General features: G+C 44.9%; 1 protein-coding gene across 2 annotated transcripts in view; it reads left to right on the forward strand.

Annotated features, from left to right (window-relative positions):
* The window catches only part of LOC136708939 (carnitine O-palmitoyltransferase 1, liver isoform), a 46,747-nt gene that overhangs the window by 15,286 nt on the left and 11,604 nt on the right, over positions 1 to 19,857 (forward strand). For both annotated transcript variants that reach the window (XM_066683858.1, XM_066683859.1), the window contains exons 2-11: positions 1,197 to 1,339; positions 3,827 to 3,966; positions 6,178 to 6,349; positions 6,750 to 6,851; positions 6,955 to 7,092; positions 7,848 to 7,925; positions 8,025 to 8,132; positions 14,972 to 15,059; positions 16,639 to 16,834; positions 19,512 to 19,700. In XM_066683858.1, the coding sequence (XP_066539955.1) occupies positions 1,197 to 1,339; positions 3,827 to 3,966; positions 6,178 to 6,349; positions 6,750 to 6,851; positions 6,955 to 7,092; positions 7,848 to 7,925; positions 8,025 to 8,132; positions 14,972 to 15,059; positions 16,639 to 16,834; positions 19,512 to 19,700 (1,354 nt within the window). The remainder of the gene's footprint in view (positions 1 to 1,196; positions 1,340 to 3,826; positions 3,967 to 6,177; positions 6,350 to 6,749; positions 6,852 to 6,954; positions 7,093 to 7,847; positions 7,926 to 8,024; positions 8,133 to 14,971; positions 15,060 to 16,638; positions 16,835 to 19,511; positions 19,701 to 19,857) is intronic.

Consider the following 19,857-nt stretch of genomic DNA (forward strand, 5'->3'; position numbering starts at 1 on the left):
GGTAAAACGTACAATTAATCATGATATAGATTTGCGCTTATATCGCCCAGCACTACTAACTATCATTGAAGGTTTAAATCCTACACGTAACGACTGAGGTTGCTGTGGCTGTTTATGATCTGATCATCTACCAGCTCATTCAGATAGCTGTTTAATAAATATCCAGATACAGGTGGACAAGGCTTGAAAGAGGAGTTTATAGCATGGTATTTCATACAGATTATTCTGTGCTGCGTCTTTGACTGTGCTTGAAGTTCAAAGTTCATTATAATGCAGCATTCTCGCCTATATCAGGCACGGTTTTCGCACAAGCCTTGGTGCTTTGTTTTTGCTGTTTTTGGCATCAGGCACACAGAAGACTTTTTGGTTTTTACTCTAGCAGCTTGCTTTCAGCTCATGTCATCCCTCTTTCTCTATCTCCATACACACACACACACACACACACACACACACAGGGCGTTTCCTACCCCTCCCACTTAAACAAGCAGGTTAAATGAGACTGTGAACTTGTACAGAGAAACTACAAAATGAATATGTAAATATGACACATGATATTTCCATGTACTTTGGCGCTGTAAAATCATGTCGGAAAGAATAAATTATCTTTTCACACAAACCCAATACACACATTAATAAGAGTGCTTATCAGTGGGCCAACCCTGCCTCCCGGGGTAATCATGCAATGCTTGGTCATAGGTCAGAATGTGTCTCATGTTCTACACAGTTGTCTTTGAAATGTTTACATTATCCTTGAATGTTGTTGAGGCTTGTTTAAATGACATTGAAGTAAACTCTTGTAATCCTACACTCTGATACGGCAGTGTGCACATTCAGGATAGCGTTCCTTCTTCAGGGCGTGAAAATGTGATCGTCAATGTTGAATGGATCAGAAAGTAAAAGGTACGCTGTAAATTAGATTTATTTTTTATGAACAAAAACACCTGTGGGCCTCTTGATTCCAGTGAACTTTTGCACACTACTCCCTACTCTCTGAACTCATACCTACCTGAGAAAGTCATACATTTCACATCAGAGAATAGAAAAGAATGTGAGGAACTGGAAACCTTTCACCCAGTTTAATACAAGAGGTGTCGATTTACATGAGCCATCAATCTTGGCACTTTTCCTCTGTTTTGGGTGTGGCTGTGTGTAAGAAAATGAGACAATAAATCATCCTTTTGTGTTTCTGTGTGCAGGGATGGCTGAGGCACATCAGGCAGTAGCGTTCCAGTTCACCATAACTCCAGAGGGGATAGATCTGCAGCTCTCCCATGAGGCTCTCAGACAAGTTTACCTGTCTGGTCTCCGCTCCTGGAAAAAACGCATCGTACGCTTAAAGGTAAATACATCAAAGTTTCCAAACCTGGGAAACTTACACATCAGTTTGTAGCCAGTCATCTTTATACACTTACATTCTCACACCTCACTATAGTAAAATCAGTAAAAAGGCAGAGAGAGAGAGAGAGCAAAAAAGAGAATCTCATGTCTCACCCCACTAAAACAAATGTTACACTTTGACACAGCAGTTAAACTTTAAGCAAATTAAATGTAAATTTGACCTCGAATTGCAGAAGCATTGTTATTGGTTAGCTTCATTTAAAGGGAACAATACTATAATAAAATTCACTTTCATTCATGGGTCTTCATGTGAGCCCACCAACCAGCACACAACAAGAACACCCACCACGCTTCCGTTTTCTTTGGGCTGCCCAAATCAGAATATATGGGATAAAACGAATCATTTTAGTGTTTTTTAGATTTAGTGTTGCGCTGGCCCCTCGTCTGAGTCTGTCCAATCACAGCGCTGGATCCGCATTTATGTGAGAGCGCAAAGACGAGGTTAAACGCTGCAAAACAGACACAACGAGCGTGGAGAAATAAGAGCTTCTGCTCCTCGCTCCTCACTGCTGTGCGCTCGGGGTCGGGGTGAACAGCGAGCGGCTCATTATCATTTAAAGGAACAGGTGCTGAAAGCGGGCGTTCTGAACAGGGCTGTTTACACAGGGGGAGAACACTGCTGTGGGGCTCGTGGGGTTTGGACCAAAGCAGGTCACAGACGTTTCATTAAGAAACAGAAGTGTGTTCCACTGTGGAGAGGGACACCTACAGCATCAATCAGTCAGGTCCAATTCCATGAAGAATCCTCAGTAATGTCAGTAGAGTAACCTTCACCCAGGTCTTCAGTGATTATCATGCCACCATGTCTGGTTTGAGAGTTTGGTGATGGCACCAACAAGTCCTTATCTCAAGTCTCGGGATGTTTCTCAAATTACAGTGATTTTCCAAGCGAAGTGGTGACCATGTAAAGATCAAATGGCACACATCATAAGGAAATATAATTTTATCTGGAGGAAATCTATTCTTAAAAGTGATTTTGCCAAAGAAAAAAAAAACACGTCTTATAAAGTTCTCAGGATAAGGATCATTCTCAGGATGTGACATTACCCAACCATTTTGTAAGGCTTATTACTTGTGTAAAGTGCCATGAATTAATGTACCCTTATAGTAAAACATTACAGACTTATTTCTGCTGTAGTTATTACTTAAGGTGGAACTGGCTCTAAATTCGGGAGAGCGCTAACAGCATGAAAGTGCTACAAATCTAAAACAACTCGAGTTACAAATGAGTTTCTGTGGGAATTAAAACAGCGAATAAAAACTTAGTTACACTTCAGCCACATTTTAAAAAAAACAGTCATTAAAACACATAATTTTAACTCAAAAGACGCAGGGAACTCCAGCTCCACAGAGTCGCCGACATTGTCTTTAAACCAAAAAATTCTATAATTTAAAGATACATAGTTGATTACAGGTGATAACCCACATCCCTTCAGACCCTATGTTGTGTATCAGTTAGAAAGGTGTTTACTCAGTTGTTTTGAAGTCTGTACATAGTCTAAAAACGTGCAACAACCACATGGCTAGTTTAGCAGCACCACTCAGATGTTTGTGGTTCTGAGGTGAGGCTGTGCAGGGAATACTAAGGGGAGGGTGGTTTGTTTTGATGTTGACTCACAAAACAATTAGCTTTATTAGCATTATTTACTTTCCTTAAAATAATCTAGTTTTAGTTTACTGATTAATCTCCTGCCATGAAGTGAATTCTCTTTATCACATCTTCAGAATGTAAACACGATTTTAATATTATTACATTTATTTATTAATTCATTCATCTGTTGTGTGGGGGTGGGTCCAGAGCCTTCCAGGAATAACTGGCAGGAACACACCCTGGACAGAGTGATGTGGGCATCACACACTCACTCACTCACACACACACTTGTGGACAGTTTCACACACTAACCCAGCCTCTACAGTAAATATACATTTGCTCCTTTATGTTGTTCACCCACGGCTGGGTGGAGTACTGTTTAAGGTGGATTAAGGTGACCTCCGACCCAATTCAGCATTTCCTTCTTAAAATGCAAATTCCTGCTAATTGTTTTTCAGGAAAAAAGCTTAAGCAAGGTCAGAGAATATAAGCATGGTTTTGTATTTAAACTTGGCCTGTGTTCCACACATAAATAAAGGATGTCATTTTTCAAAGCACAAAAAAAAAGCAGATATTAAAGAGGGATACATTCTCCTCCTGGTTTGGTGGACTCCAGAGAAACCTGTTATTGTGCCCATGCACTCAAGTTATTTTTAATATGTTCTCTTTAGGAAACACACAGTGCATTCATGGTTGTTGTTGGCTGTTGTTCCTATTATAGCTGACATGATATTTGTTTGATGGTGATATTGGGTTGTTTTATTTTGACAGAATGCATTTGTTACTTTTAATTATCTTGTGCTTGTTTCATTTTTTTCTTACTGGCTGTCTCCACAGAACAATGTAATAACAGGTGTATACCCTGCAAGCCCTTCCTCCTGGCTGTTTGTGGTTATAGCCATCTTGGCCACCATGTACACGCGCTCTGATCCCTCCATGGGACTCATCGCCAAGATCCAGGAACACCTGCCTGCCAGGTAATGACAAACAACACAAGACAATCTCCCCATCCTCTTTACAGCCAGGTTTAAATCAACTTTAACCTCAGAAATCACTGAATGTTTGGGCCAAATGTGTCACATCAGAAGTTTTTTTTTATGGCCCACATTTGGCCTTCAATGTCAGTGCTGAGTCAGGGTGAGTCTGGCTGACACCTTTATATAGGCCAGATGTCAGGTGTGTTGTGGAACAGACCTGGACCCCACGTCTCTCCTACACAACAAACACCAGTGCTGTAACTGAGTCATAAATGTCTAAATAGGCACAGATTTGAACCAAATGTGTTTGCTACCTGGAACCCCATTTTTTCCCCTAAATTATAATCACTACAGTCAGTAATCTCCAGAGATGATGGGTTACAGTCAGAGTTACAGCTTTCTGGTGCTGCCTTTACAATGTGAGTGGTGGGGTGTGAGCAAATTATTAACACTTATTGTTGTTGATCATATCCTACTACTGTCGCTAACAATATAAACCACAGAAGTTAAAATGAATCATGTCTGTCATTTACATAGAGCTTAAAGGCTAAGCACCACTTAATGGACCTCCATGAATATTCCACATTATTGTAGTTACTGACAGATATAAGTATGAATTAAAATGAAAATAGCAGCTTAATCTGCTTTAAAACTGACAATTTTATTAAATTGACGGAAAAACCTGAGCTCGCTACGGAAATTCTCGAACGCGACCGTGACGTCACTGGTGGACAACAGCTGAACAACGCCGCGGTAAAACACCGTTATGACTGACTGTTATGACAGTATCTAGCTAAATAACCAACATTATTCATGACAATAGCCTAGCAATAAGCTAAACTCAAATGTAGAGGTACCGTTATTCTTGTAAATGTGATCGAATCAAACTCGAATTCATCCGACACTATAAACCTCCGTAATGCAGCTACGTAGCCGAGTATAATCTGAGACACCGAGTTTAGCGAGTCAAGCTAACGCTAACTAACACCAACTAAAACAGGCGAAGTGAGTGTCCTTACTCTGTTTACTTCCATGTTACAGAGGCTCTTGAACACCTTTCGTTGGTGTCCTTACATGCCCATATTGTTGGAAAAGCGCCAGTGAAATGAGCTACAGATAACGGAGTGAGCGGATGGTCCTTTCCAAAGTGCCCGTTTAAAGTGGACAAATGTAGTCCATTTTCTGGATATTTTGGGATCTTTGGGCCATTTGTTCACAGATGTCCCACTGTACATTGAATGATTGCAGCCAAAAACAACACACCTTTTTGTCATTTTGCATAAATTAAGAGCAACTTCTAGAGTTGTTGTCCACCATCTACGTCACAGGCAAGACGCCTATTATGGTTTTTTTTAAACCTTATTTCTTGAATTAGTAAGAAATAACATGTTTTCTGACTATCAATAAACACGTTAGTTAAATTTCTAAAATTAGTTTGACACTTTCATAGAGCTGCTGCTTAGCCTTTAATAATGAGGTTATTGTAGGGTACACATTTAGGAATCTTAATCCACTTTTGCACATGACCTCTGAAGAAACTCCAGAGAAACTCCACAGTATCAGGTCCAGAGTTGTCCTGAAGTGGTCCTTTCACACATGCACATGCATAGTGAGAGACTAGTGGAAAAGGCTCAGCGTGCTTTAGGCATGGTGCTGCACCTGTGCAGGAGATACAGTGTGTTCTCCAGGACATTAGTGGCTCTGTTCACCATGCACTGACTCACACTTTACCCGAAGCCTTTTAGAACTAGGAGGATAAAGTCCTCCTTGCTCAGCAGATTTTATGAGCACAAATAGAAGAACTGATTATAAGAACTGAGACAGAGTGCAAGGAGAGGTTTTCCCCTCTGATGTTTTGTTGTTGGTCCGTAATGAGTTGCATTTACATACGGACCCAGACAGAGGTTGGTTTACTGAGAACCAGTAAGCTGTTAGTTCCTTTATTGATATATTGGCGGCTTTCTTATCTGCTTGTGGAATTTAACCTGTTCCTACTCTCTTTTTGCTTTTTAGTTCACAGATAATTAGCAAAAGTCTGCACCAAAGTTTTTATGTTTGGGGTTTGCATTCCTGATCACATTGTTTTTAGATGGAGTGGGATACAGTTTCTTAACTCTGCGCTTCAGTTTTGTCCCTGGCCTCCTCCAGTTATCCATGGAGTCATGGAACATTTTTAAATTCTCTCTCTCTCCCCTTTTTTCTTCTCTGCAGTGGTTCTCTGAGTGTGCAGTGTCAGACAGTTGTGTCTGCGGTCGTGTTCAGTACAATTCTGTGGCTCTCTCTGATCTTCACCATGAAGCTCTGTCTGAAGCAGCTCTTGTCCTACCACCGCTGGATGTTCGAGCAGCACGGCAAAGTGTCCACCACCACCAAAATCTGGGTGGTCAGTATTTATGTGTTTATTTATTTAGCCAGCCAGTAAAAACCCTGCTCCATGCCACTTGTGTCAGGTCGTTGTGTCAGTATTTTACATGGAGGGGTCAGCCGTGGCCAAATGGTTGGAGAATGAAGGAACAGCACTGCCCTCCCTCAGTATCCATGGCTGAGGTGCCCTTGAGCAAAGCACCTACCCCGTAACCATACTGAGTGTGTTCACTGCCCCTAGTGTGTTTGTATGTGTGTGTGTGACACATTTAGTTGTACTTTATGTAATGACAAATAATTGCACATTAAATTTTGGGAGAGACCATTAAAATAACGTTATTAACGTTAAATCTTAATTTATTCAGAAGCGGTATTGAATACTTTTTGAATGTGTGTGTGTGTGTGTGTGTTTGTTTCAGATGTTGGTGAGGATCTTTTCTGGTCGGCAACCTCTACTGTATAGCTATCAAGGCTCTCTGCCCAATCTGCCAGTGCCTTCTATCAAAGACACCATCAGGAGGGTGAGGCCATGATCATCCTGGTCGTTATCATCCTCACTACCAAGGAGAGTTTCCTTTTAAAGCATAGCTATTATTTTGTTTCTGTTTCTCTCTCTTCCTGCAGTATTTGGAGTCAGTGCGCGCACTGAAGTCTGATTCTGAGTATGAGAGGATGACGGCTCTAGCCAAAGACTTTGAGGTCAGTCTGGGGAACCGTCTGCAGTGGTACCTCAAGCTCAAGGCCATGTGGGCCTCCAACTATGTGAGTACTTTCTAATCAGTTAAGTAGCAGTATTCAGTAAGCCACATATTTTCCAAACAGACTTAAGCTAAGTCACAGAGCCGAATGCTGATCCGTATAGCTGTGTCAGCTTATGCATATTCATGTCATTCCTGGTCACCAAGGTGTGCTAGGACTTGGACGAAAGGCCCAAACCCCACGAGCCCCACAGCAGTGTTCTCCCCGTGTAAACAGCCCCTGTTCAGAACGCCCGCTTTCAGCTTCTGTTCCTTTAAATGATAATGAGCCGCTCGCTGTTCACCCCGACCCCGAGTGCACAGCAGTGAGCAGTAATCAATGCTCTTATTTCTCTGCGCTCGTTGTGTCTGTTTTGCTGCGTTTAACCTCGTATTTGCACTTTCACATAAACGCGGGTCCAGCTCTGTGATTGGACAGACTCAGATGAGGGGGCGGAGCCATTCAAAAGTCTCTGCAGTTGACGTCAGAAGTGCAGCAGAATTAGAACGGCTCGTTTATCCCATGGTTTCTGACTTAGAGCACACAGAAAAATGACTGGATGCTCTTGTTTCAAAGTGTGTGGGTTGGTGGATTGTAAACTCCCACATTTATGAGCACATTCACTGAAGAAGGGATCTTTTTTTTTGTCACCTTTAATGCAAGGCTTAAACATGTAAGTGCAGAAAGGAAGAATTATTTTTCCTGGGTTATTGGTTCAGTATATTCAGACGCTGGTGCAGAAGAAGACATGCTAAACAATACAGTTCTGTCTGTCGTAGGTGAGTGACTGGTGGGAGGAGTACATCTACCTAAGAGGACGAGGGCCCATCATGGTGAACAGTAACTACTACGGCATGGTGCGTACCTAGCGTTTAATAGAAACTGATTAACATGATGCCAGGCTACTTGCAGCAAGCTTAAAAACGACTAATTGTTTTGAATTTTGTTTTTAACAGGATTTCATGTATGTGACACCAACGCCGATCCAGGCGGCAAGAGCTGGGAACACCCTGCATGCTCTCCTCATGTACCGGAGGAAACTGAATAAAGAGGAAATCAAACCTGTGAGTCAGCCCAACAAAACCCATGTTCATTCAGTAAAAAAAGGTCCAGAAAAACCAGGGGTCTCTCTGAGGAGAACTGACTCCATTCACTTTTAGTTTCTGTTTTCTCTCTCTTCTGCCGAGAAAACATTAGTAACTTTCGCTGCTCTGGGATTTCATCAAGAGCTTCTGGACCAGTCGGTGCTTGGCTCCATACGAGTCAAGGAACGATGGGTTTTGGCTTCTGTCTCATGAAGAATATCACTTTATAACAGAGCAGACAAATCATACTGCAGATATTAACCCCTGCAGCAGTGTCCCGAGTGTCATTTCTACAGCTTTGTGTCCTGTCCTGTGTTAAAAGTGTGTTGTGTGGCTGATGGTGTGCATGCGTTTGATGTGTGACGACGGTCAGACAAATCCAGGCATTCCTCAATGTTCATTCTGAGAGCAGAACACATGAATAGGGATATAACGGAACATATGGGCTGTGTTTATTGTTCCTCTGATTAAACACGACAGGGGTGGCCTCTGACCGCTCTAAACTCACCTCTGAAACAAACAGCGCCCCCAACAGTAGAGAGAGATTTTTGCATACAGTGATGAGACCTGCTGTGATTTACTCTGCGCAGGGTGAACATGTCATAGGTAAATGTGCTTTTGTGACAAAGATACAGCAAGAAATGAGGCTAAAATGTTTTTTCTTACTCACAACATGTGGAACGTTCTAATCCCTCTGTGTGATCTGTTTTGATTTCTGGTCTAAAACACTGGCTTGTACTTTGCCATCACGTTCTTCCATGTTTCCAGCTCCTGGGAGGCATGTCTGATCAACAGGAGATGGCATGTGCTCACTGAATTTTTCAATTTTATGTAAAAGACTAAATGGTTTGAATGAACGTGTTTGTTCTTCGTTTGATCTTTTGGTCGTAGGGTTTGTGTGTGCACTTTGTTCTGAGTTGTCTCACATTTAACCCAGCTGTTGTTGAGCTGTAGTTTTGTTCCTCTCTTTAATTCTTCCTTCCTCTTATCCCCCCCCGGACGATCCTGCCATGATCTGCCTTTCTCTTTCTCTCTCTGTCTCTTTTTCTCTCTCTCTCTCTCTCTCTCTCTCTCTCTCTCTCTCTCTCTCTGGCTCTCTCTCTGGCTCTTTTTCTCTCTCTCTCTGTCTCTTTCTCTCTCTCTCTCTGGCTCTTTCTCTCTCTTTCTCTCTCTTTCTCTCTCTCTCTCTCTCTCTCTCTGTCTCTCTCTCACTCTCTCTCTCTCTCTCTCTCTCTCTCTCTCTCTCTCTCTCTCTCTCTCTCTCTCTCTGCCTCTCTTTCTCTCAATTTCAATTTTCAATTTCAATAAGCTTCATTGGCATGACCATATTCAGACAGAGTATTGCCAAAGCATTAATACAGTAACATGAGTATCACAACTTTTTTTTTCCTGTTATTATTAATATAATATTTAACGATCTTATAGAACTGTAATAATAAAAAGAACCAGTTAAAACAATTTATGTAATAAATAAATAAATGTTATATAAAAAAATAGATTAATAATTAAATAAATACATACGTAAATAAAATTATTATAAAAATAAATGGTAGGTATGGTGAGAATGGTAACAGACAGGGCAATTGTGTGTGTGTGTGTGTGTGTGTGTATATATACATGTGTGAGTTTGTGTGTGTGTGTGTGTGTGCATGTTTGTATATATATATATATATATATATATATATATATATATATATATATATATATATATCAGAGGCGATTGCTCTAAGACTGCAAGGGAAGCTCAGCTTCCCCTAAAATGTCAAAAAATAAGTGATCAAATATATACTGTTGTGTGTACATGTCATTGAATAAATATGCACTACAACGCACTCAACTTTTGTTCAGAATCTGCTTCTTATCACTGGTAAAGACGCGGCTTTCCTCTCAATCATTCCCGCAGCTTCACAGTGCTTTAAACAGTGAGGACACTGAGCGTCCACAGAGTTCAATAGTGAAGCAGCGAAGTGCAGCGGAATGAGACGAGTCATCGGATAAATTCTGGGCTTTGTCCTGCCCATCGGACGCTCAGCATCTCTGGGGGTCTAAAAATGAAATGAGCGAATCAGCGATCCTTTGGTGTAAAGATCCGTGGGAGCATTACATTTTCATTCTGTTCTGAGTTGAACCAGAGACTTTCTTAATCCTCTTAGCAGCATTTTCTTTGTTAAAAACGACTAGCGACAAATCGAGCTTCTGTTTCTGGTGGGGTTTTTTGTAGTTGCTTGTTTTTGGAGACTGACTTCTATCACTCTTTCTGACTTCTATCTCAGTTTCTGTCCAGCGGGTGCTGCTGAGCCCCTCCACCGTCACAAAGCACTCACAGGCGGACACACTTCACATGGGCCAAGGCCGTTTAAGCAGCCTAGCTCTGCTGGCCATTGAGAGGACACTAGTCAAGTCCCTGGAAAAGACGCCTTGTTGGTACGACAGGGTCACAGATCATTTTCTTGAAAAGGAACGGAGGGTAGAATTTACGTATAAATAAACCGACACATTTTATGATGTAGGCCGAAATTGAGCTTCCCCTCCTTGAAAGACCAGCATCCGGCACTGGTGTATATATGTGTGTTTGTCTGTGTGTGTGTGTGTGTGTGCGTTGGTCACTCACTGTCCCTGAGTGTGTGGCAGGCAGATATATATCTTGCTGCCAGGGCGCTGCTCTCCCCCGTGTCTCCGAGCAGGACGCTCAGTTTGGCTTCGTTAGAGAAGCTGTTGAATTGTGGGTGAAGTTTTTCAAATTTTGGGAAGTAAATTTCTCTTAATTGTTTGTATTTATCACACTCTGTAATAAAGTGCAGCTCTGTCTCTACAGCGCCGCTCTGGCACTGCCGGCAGTGTCTCTCCGCTCTGGGGAGCCAGGTCTGTCGGTAGCGGCCGGTCTGTACGGCCAGGCTGTGGGCGCTGAGTCTGTACCTGGTCAGTGTGGTTCTGTGCCTGGGGTCAGTCACTGTGCTGAGGTATTCCGCTACAGTGTACTGTCGATTTAGGGCCAGATAGCACTGCATTCTGCTTTGTGCCTGTGTGTGTGTGTTCCAATGGGTGATGTAGTTGTGTTTTTGGAGTGTTATAATTTGGTTGTCTCTGATTGGGGGTGTTTCAGACTGGTCCTGATGGGGGTTAGTGTGTGTTAGTGAGGTCAGGGTCAGGACCAGCTGTGTGAGGGAGCTCTTCTCTTTGCTCAGCTCTTGGCTTTGCAGGGCTTTGTAGTGATAGGAGAGGGGGGGGGGGTCACTGTGTTTTAGATGTAGCCAATATTTAATCATTCGTTTCTGTATTCTCAGTAACAGAGGGTACTGGCCTAATTCCGCTCTGCAGCCGTTGTTTGGTGTCGTCCTGTGCACTCTCAGGATGCTTTTACAAAATTCTGTGTGCATCATTTCCGTTGGGTGTGTCCCATTGGTCAAATGTGTGGTTTTGGAGCCCCTCCACACCTCACTGCCGTACAGGAGAATGGGTTCCAGAATTGATTGGAGTAATTTGAGACAGATCCAAATTGGGATTTGAATGGGAATTTGGCGTTTGATGGCGTAGGTGTTTTCTCTCTCAGTTCATTGACCGCGGGACTGAAGCTTCCTGTTGAACTGATCTTCAGCCCTAAACAGTTATACTCTCCACTGCAGTCTAACCTGTGTGTCCCTAGTGTGAAGCAGGGGGAGTGTCCCTGAGATCTGGGTCTCTTTTGGAAAATGATGGTTTTGGTCTTGTTCAGGTTGACTGTCAGGGCCCAGTTCTGACAGTACCGCTCCAGCAGGTCCAGGTTCTGCTGTAGACCCTGCTCTGTGGGGGACAGCAGAACCAGGTTGTCTGCGTAGAGCAGGAGTTTAATCTCTGAGTCGTGCAGAGTGAGACCGGGCGCCGCAGAACGCTCCAGAATCGTGGCCAATTCGTTTACATAAATGTTAAATAGTGTTGGGCTTAAGCAGCAGCCCCGTCTCACTCCGCGCTCCTGAGAGAACGGCCCCGTCTCACTCCGCGCTCCTGAGAGAACGGCCCCGTCTCACTCCGCGCTCCTGAGAGAACGGCCCCGTCTCACTCCGCGCTCCTGAGAGATCGGCCCCGTCTCACTCCGCGCTCCTGAGAGAACGGCCCCGTCTCACTCCGCGCTCCTGAGAGATTGGCCCCGTCTCACTCCGCGCTCCTGAGAGAACGGCCCCGTCTCACTCCGCGCTCCTGAGAGATCGGCCCCGTCTCACTCCGCGCTCGTGAGAGAACGGCCCCGTCTCACTCCGCGCTCGTGAGAGAACGGCCCCGTCTCACTCCGCGCTCCTGAGAGAACGGCCCCGTCTCACTCCACGCTCCTGAGAGAACGGCCCCGTCTCACTCCGCGCTCCTGAGAGATCGGCCCCGTCTCACTCCGCGCTCCTGAGAGAACGGCCCCGTCTCACTCCGCGCTCCTGAGAGAACGGCCCCGTCTCACTCCGCGCTCCTGAGAGATCGGCCCCGTCTCACTCCGCGCTCCTGAGAGATCGGCCCCGTCTCACTCCGCGCTCCTGAGAGAACGGCCCCGTCTCACTCCGCGCTCCTGAGAGAACGGCCCCGTCTCACTCCGCGCTCCTGAGAGAACGGCCTCGTCTCACTCCGCGCTCCTGAGAGATCGGCCCCGTCTCACTCCGCGCTCCTGAGAGATCGGCCCCGTCTCACTCCGCGCTCCTGAGAGATCGGCCCCGTCTCACTCCGCGCTCCTGAGAGATCGGCCCCGTCTCACTCCGCGCTCCTGAGAGATCGGCCCCGTCTCACTCCGCGCTCCTGAGAGAACGGCCCCGTCTCACTCCGCGCTCCTGAGAGATCGGCCCCGTCTCACTCCGCGCTCCTGAGAGAACGGCCCCGTCTCACTCCGCGCTCCTGAGAGAACGGCCCCGTCTCACTCCGCGCTCCTGAGAGAACGGCCCCGTCTCACTCCGCGCTCCTGAGAGAACGGCCCCGTCTCACTCCGCGCTCCTGAGAGAACGGCCCCGTCTCACTCCGCGCTCCTGAGAGATCGGCCCCGTCTCACTCCGCGCTCCTGAGAGAACGGCCCCGTCTCACTCCGCGCTCCTGAGAGAACGGCCCCGTCTCACTCCGCGCTCCTGAGAGAACGGCCCCGTCTCACTCCGCGCTCCTGAGAGAACGGCCCCGTCTCACTCCGCGCTCCTGAGAGAACGGCCCCGTCTCACTCCGCGCTCCTGAGAGAACGGCCCTGTCCTTTTGTTGCCAATCTTTATACCGCACTTATTGTTTGTGTACATGTATTTAATAATGTCATATGTTTTACCCCCTACACCACTCTCTATACGTTTGTAGAATAGACCTTGGTGCCAAATGGAGTCAAATGCTTTTTTTGAAGTCAGTAAAACTTAGGTTTTAAATGTAGGGTGTAAATGTGATCAGACGTGCGGTGATTTGGTATGAATCCAATCTGACTCTTGCTCAGGACACTGTGCTTCATGAGGAAGTGTAATAATCTGGAGTTTAAAACACTACACAGTAACTTCCCCAGGTCACTGTTCACACAGATGCCTCTGTAGTTATTAGGGTCGAATGTGTCTCCGCTTTTGAAGATGGGCGTTATCAGACCTTGACTCCAGACGTCAGGGAAGTGACCCACACTCAGAATCATGTTGAATAACTTGAGAATGGCCAATTGGAATTTTTCACTCGTGTGCCGGATCATTTCATTCAGGATGCGGTCGGTGCCGCTTGCTTTTTGGGGGTTTTAAGGCGGATATTTTGTTTTGAAGTTCCTGCGCAGTAATTGGGGAGTCCTGGGGATTCTGGAAGTCTTTTATGGCCTGTTCTATCAAGTTTAATTTTTCGGTGATGTTCCTTTGATCTGGTGTTAAATTTGGGGTTATATCACTGTAGAGGGATCTGAAATGTGTGTGTGATCCATATCTCTCTGTTTTGAACCCATTCTTCTGTTGTAGATTTACTGAGACTGGTCCAGTGTTTTTATGGACTCCTCAATTAGTGTCAGTTGTGTGTGTGTGTATTGTGCTTTTTTGATTCTGAGTGTGCGTTTGTACAGTCTTAGTGTCTCACAGTACTGAAGGCGTAAATCGGAGTTATTTGGGTTTCTATGTTTCTGATTTGATAGATTTCTTAATTCTTTCCTGATTTTTTTGACATTCTGTGTCAAACCACTGATCTCTCTCTCTTTCTGCCTCTCTCTCTCTCTCTCTCTCTTTCTGCCTCTCTCTCTCTCTCTCTCTCTCTCTCTCTCTCTCTCTTTCTGCCTCTCTCTCTCTCTCTCTCTTTCTGCCTCTCTCTCTCTCTCTCTCTTTCTGCCTCTCTCTCTCTTTCTGCCTCTCTCTCTCTCTCTCTCTCTCTCTCTCTCTTTCTGCCTCTCTCTCTCTCTCTCTCTCTCTCTCTCTTTCTGCCTCTCTCTCTCTCTCTCTTTCTGCCTCTCTCTCTCTCTCTCTCTTTCTGCCTCTTTCTGCCTCTCTCTTTCTCTCTTTCTCTCTCTCTCTCTCTCTCTTTCTGCCTCTCTCTCTTTCTGCCTCTTTCTGCCTCTCTCTCTCTTTCTGCCTCTCTCTCTTTCTGCCTCTTTCTGCCTCTCTCTCTCTCTCTCTCTTTCTGCCTCTCTCTCTCTCTCTTTCTGCCTCTCTCTCTCTCTCTTTCTGCCTCTGTCTCTCTCTCTCTTTCTGCCTCTCTCTCTCTCTCTCTCTCTCTCTCTCTCTCTCTGCCTCTCTCTCTCTTTCTGCCTCTCTCTCTCTCTCTTTCTGCCTCTGTCTCTCTCTCTCTCTCTCTTTCTGCCTCTCTCTCTTTCTGCCTCTTTCTGCCTCTCTCTCTCTCTCCCTTTCTGCCTCTCTCTCTCTCTCTCTCTCTCTCTCTCTCAGAGTCGTATTCCTGGTACGTTTATTCCACTGTGTGCAGCTCAGTGTGAGAGGCTCTTCAACACGTCACGCATTCCAGGAGAGGAGACCGGTAACACACACACACCACATCAATGCACACCCTGCTGTTCTCACACACTTGAGAAAAGGTTGTCCAAGACACCTGAGGCATCATTTCTCACATCATGCCTGTTATCCAAGTCTATCTAGGGATCACAAGTTAGAGACAGGTCCCTAGAGAGAGAGAGAGAGAGAGAGAGAGAGGGACTCATAGAGAAAGAGAATATCACCCTGAGTCCTGTGGAGCTAGATATGATCTCTTAACGAGAACCTCTGAGGACAGCAACGAGAAACATGCAGCTAAATCTGGATGAGATCACAGACATGTTGGAGTTGAACTGAAATTTGAACCGTTTGTGGGGGGAAAATCAAAATCCTGTTCAGTGCCTCGTGAAGGTGGGGATTAAAGTAGGAGCCGATGGTGTGATGTTCAGCGTTATCCACTGGACAAGCCTGTGAAGCTAAGTAAATATCTGCTTGTGATTATTGATTAGATTTCCGACTACAGGGTCTCAGGGGCAGGTTTCTGAACGGTTGTTGTGCCCTTGTTAGCGGGGGATCTCGTGGTCCTCAGATTATGTAATTATGAGATCATATCTGGCCATGGAAGATTAGGCATCCCATCCACTGCATTGTGTCGTGTGTTCCTTCTGTCTTGCTGCTTGACCTTTCTTTCTTTCTTTCTTTTTCTTTCTTTCTTTCTTTCTTTCTTTCTTTCTCTTTCTTTCTTTCTTTCTTTCTTTCTTTCTTATGTGAATGGCTTACTGCTGAATGCAGACAGTATCCTATCGCTGTCTGTTTATAGCTTTTCCATATTCTCGCCTCTGCATCTCCGTTAAGACTTGTGCTGTCAATGTTCCATGTGAAAAATCTGGAAACAAACTAGTTATGGTTAGTTATAAAAAGAAGGGTCTCCTCCAACCATTTTGTCGTGCATATAACTCTGTTGCGCATTTATCTGCCATCCAAAAATAACAAGGAGATACTAGCATTTTAACTTGCGATTGATCACAGAATGTTGTTGTGATTAACACGAGAAAATTGTATTAATCAATGGACACCACTAGTTAAAACATACGCTGTTCCCTGGTCTCTGGGGCTCGGCTGTTTCTGTTCCCGTCTCTTCTCTGGGTCCTCCGCTTGTTTTATTCTTTTCTACCCACTTTGTATTCTTCCCAGTCCTTTGACCTTTTCACCTGTTCGTTTGGGCCATTTTCTCCCACATCCTCCTTTTCTCCCTCTCTCTGTTCAGTGCTTGTTGAGCTCCTGTTTTCCTTGCTGTCCCTATCTGTTTGTGAGGATGTTTCTCACTTGGAGTTATAGCAGGTACTCCTACACAAAGGCATCACATACATGTGTGTTATCTTACACCATTCATCTGCATACATTAGTCCCTAAAGCTCATTCTCTAATTCGGCTTGAAAGACGAGAACGGTTTGTTAAAGTAAATATGGTTGCCTGTGAATATATGAGAGATGTCTGTATTAAACCTGGATCAGTCTTTGTGTTATGTGACTGATTGAGAAGCAACATTAACTGTATCTTTAAATATGTCTGTTGATGACTTACCTTTTATTTGTCCTTATTTCTCTGCGATTCCCATTCCGTAGACTCTGTGGTCCACTGGCAGGACAGCGAGTATGTGGCAGTGTATCACCGGGGTCGCTACTTCCGTCTGTGGCTGTACCAGGCCGGCCGAATGCTGACTCCGCGGGAGATAGAATATCAGATCCAGCGGATCCTTGATGACAAGTCCTCCCCGGCTCCAGGGGAAGAGAAACTGGGAGCTTTCACCGCGGGGGAAAGGTACACACAAACAAACGTAGCCACACATTCACAATATGAGCCGGCTCTTTTAAAGCGGACGTGTTCGAAACCCCTTCTCCGCAGTGAAACAGTGTTAGGGTTCTTAATGAAACGGTGGGATCCAGATTGAATTTGACTGAATTGTATCTTTTGGTCAGAGCAGTAAAATATCTTGAGATGCAGAGCAACTTGTAACTCAGTCAAACATTCAGCCTTCAGCCTTTGTTTAAACAACTCTGCAGTCGCAGCAGAGAGAGACCTGGACTCAAAGCACACATCTCTACCGCTGATGTTTGCGCGACAGTCGGGACTGAACTTCAGAAGCACTTCACCTGACCGCACTTACTGCATGAACCCAGTGTTTAAAGGGGAACAACAGCGTAATTTCCTCTTTAAATCTTAAACTTGTGCTGTTAGAGCTCATGTAGCTGTTGAAGCTTCACTGAGAGCAGTGATTCACCTTTTTGTCATTGTGTGTCCTTGGTTTCACATGTTGGCAGTCATTTTTACTACATAGGACCGGTGATTTGTTAAGGTAGAACACATAAAAGTAGAACTTCAGATCCACTGCTATGACTTCCATCTTATCAGCATGTTAGCATTTATGTAGTGTATTTATGTTATTAGTGTATTATGCAGGCATTGCAATTAATTAATATTCTATTTCTTAATGAAACGTCTGTGACCTGCTTTGGTCCAAACCCCACGGGCCCCACAGCAGTGTTCTCCCCCTGTGTAAACAGCCCTGTTCAGAACGCCCGCTTTCAGCACCTGTTCCTTTAAATGATAATGAGCCGCTCGCTGTTCACCCCGACCCCGAGCGCACAGCAGTGAGGAGCTAAAGTTACGATTTTCCTTAAAATAGAATCGTTTGCACAAAACGTTTCCTTCAGATTTCTTTAAAATGTTCACTTGTGTATTTAAGGTATTTTCCTTATCATTGTCTTATCCCTGGGCGGCACGGTGGCGCTGCAGGTGGTGTTGCAGTCACACAGCTCCAGGGACCTGGAGGTTGTGGGTTCGATTCCCACTCCGGGTGACTGTCTGTGAGGAGTGTGGTGTGTTCTCTCTGTGTCTGTGTGGGTTTCCTCCGGGTGACTGTCTGTGAGGAGTGTGGTGTGTTCTCCCTGTGTCTGCGTGGGTTTCCTCCGGGTGACTGTCTGTGAGGAGTGTGGTGTGTTCTCCCTGTGTCTGCGTGGGTTTCCTCCGGGTGACTGTCTGTGAGGAGTGTGGTGTGTTCTCCCTGTGTCTGCGTGGGTTTCCTCCGGGTGACTGTCTGTGAGGAGTGTGGTGTGTTCTCCCTGTGTCTGCGTGGGTTTCCTCCGGGTGACTGTCTGTGAGGAGTGTGGTGTGTTCTCCCTGTGTCTGCGTGAGTTTCCTCCGGGTGACTGTCTGTGAGGAGTGTGGTGTGTTCTCCCCGTGTCCTTGTGGGTTTCCTCCGGGTGCTCCGGTTGAATGTGTGAGTGTGTGTGTCGCCCCCTCCAGGGTGAGTTCCTAGCTTGCGCCCAATGATTCCAGGTAGGCTCTGGACCCACTGCGACCCTGACCTGGATAAGGGTTACAGATAATGAATGAATGAATGTCTTATCCCTTAAAGTTTGTTAAAATGCTGCACAAAACACCTTAGCAACCAGATTAAGGAAAACAACTTAACCGCAACATGGTCAAGTTTATGGCGATAAAGGAACGTGTCCCGAGGAGAGTGTTCTGCGACCGGGGGAAACCCACTGGATTCAATTAATAATGAGCAGCTGATTTTAAATTATAGCAGTTAATCCATGATTTGTTTAATTGTCTTGAGTTGGATCACACTGTGCTGTTCCTGCTGCGATGCAGTTAATGGTTGCTCTCCGATTCAATGCTACGAGATCCTTGCAGTCAGTAAAAGGCAAGGTATATCATATCAATAAGTCAACAGCGTGCCTCATCATTCACCGAGTTTCACAGGCCCTCGCCCGGCTGCTTTTACTGTATTCCTCTAGAAGTATTACCTTTCCTCCTCTGACCAATTTTTCTTATTCTCTTTTCTTCCACCTTTTCTGAAAGGTTTGTGAGGTGGTACAAGAGGCAATAACGGGTATCACAGAGAGTGCAATGAACAACGGTTTCCAAGGAAACAATATATCTTTTAAAGGATACTGTGCAACACGCTGAAGAAAATCCCTAAGGAGAAATTAACCCTTAAATGTCATACTAAAGGGGAAAACTTGCTTTTTGCAAAGAGCCCTTGGTTTTTAGCTGATTTTGCTCAGTCCTCTTTCTTCTCGTTTTCTCCGTTCTCACTCAGTGCTCTTATTTCTCCGCGCTCGTTGTGTCTGTTTTGTTGTGTTTAACCTTGCCTTTGCGCTCTCACATAAACATGGCTCCAGCGCTGTGATTGGACAGACTCTGACAAGGTGAAGAAGTAGTAAAACTAAAGTCTCTGCACTTGACGTCAGACGCAGAGCAGAATCAGAATGGCTCGTTTTATCCTGTGTTTCTGACTTAGGCAGCACACAGAAAAGTGACTGAGGGAGGTTCTTGTTTCACTGTGTGTGGGTTGGAGGGCTCCAAATTTACACATTAATGTAAAAAAAATATGTTTTTATGATGTGTTCCTCTTAATCATGCACTACGTCTCAAAGACCGTAAAAACTATAAATGCAGGCACTAATTCTTTTTTACCTGCATTTTCTAGAATTCCATGGGCTCAGACCAGAAAGGAGTTCTTTAGCTCCGGAGTGAACAAGAGGTCTCTGGACTGCATTGAGAAAGCAGCATTCTTTGTTACTCTAGAAGACGAAGAGCAGGGCATGAGGGGAGATGATCCAGCTGTTAGTCTTGATCGTTACGCCAAGTCCCTCCTGCACGGGAAATGTTACGACAGGTGAGTGTCCGGTGTTTGTCGTACAATATCAAATGAACAGCGCAGCTCTGTTATTGTCTCCGTAACTGTGTGGTAGGGCCATTTTGGTTTTTAAAAATACATACACACATCCATCAGCCATAACATTTATAACCACCTCCTTGTTTCTACTTGCACT

The sequence above is a fragment of the Hoplias malabaricus genome, chromosome 10 (genome assembly GCF_029633855.1).
Source record: "Hoplias malabaricus isolate fHopMal1 chromosome 10, fHopMal1.hap1, whole genome shotgun sequence".
Classification (NCBI taxonomy): Eukaryota; Metazoa; Chordata; class Actinopteri; order Characiformes; family Erythrinidae; genus Hoplias; species Hoplias malabaricus.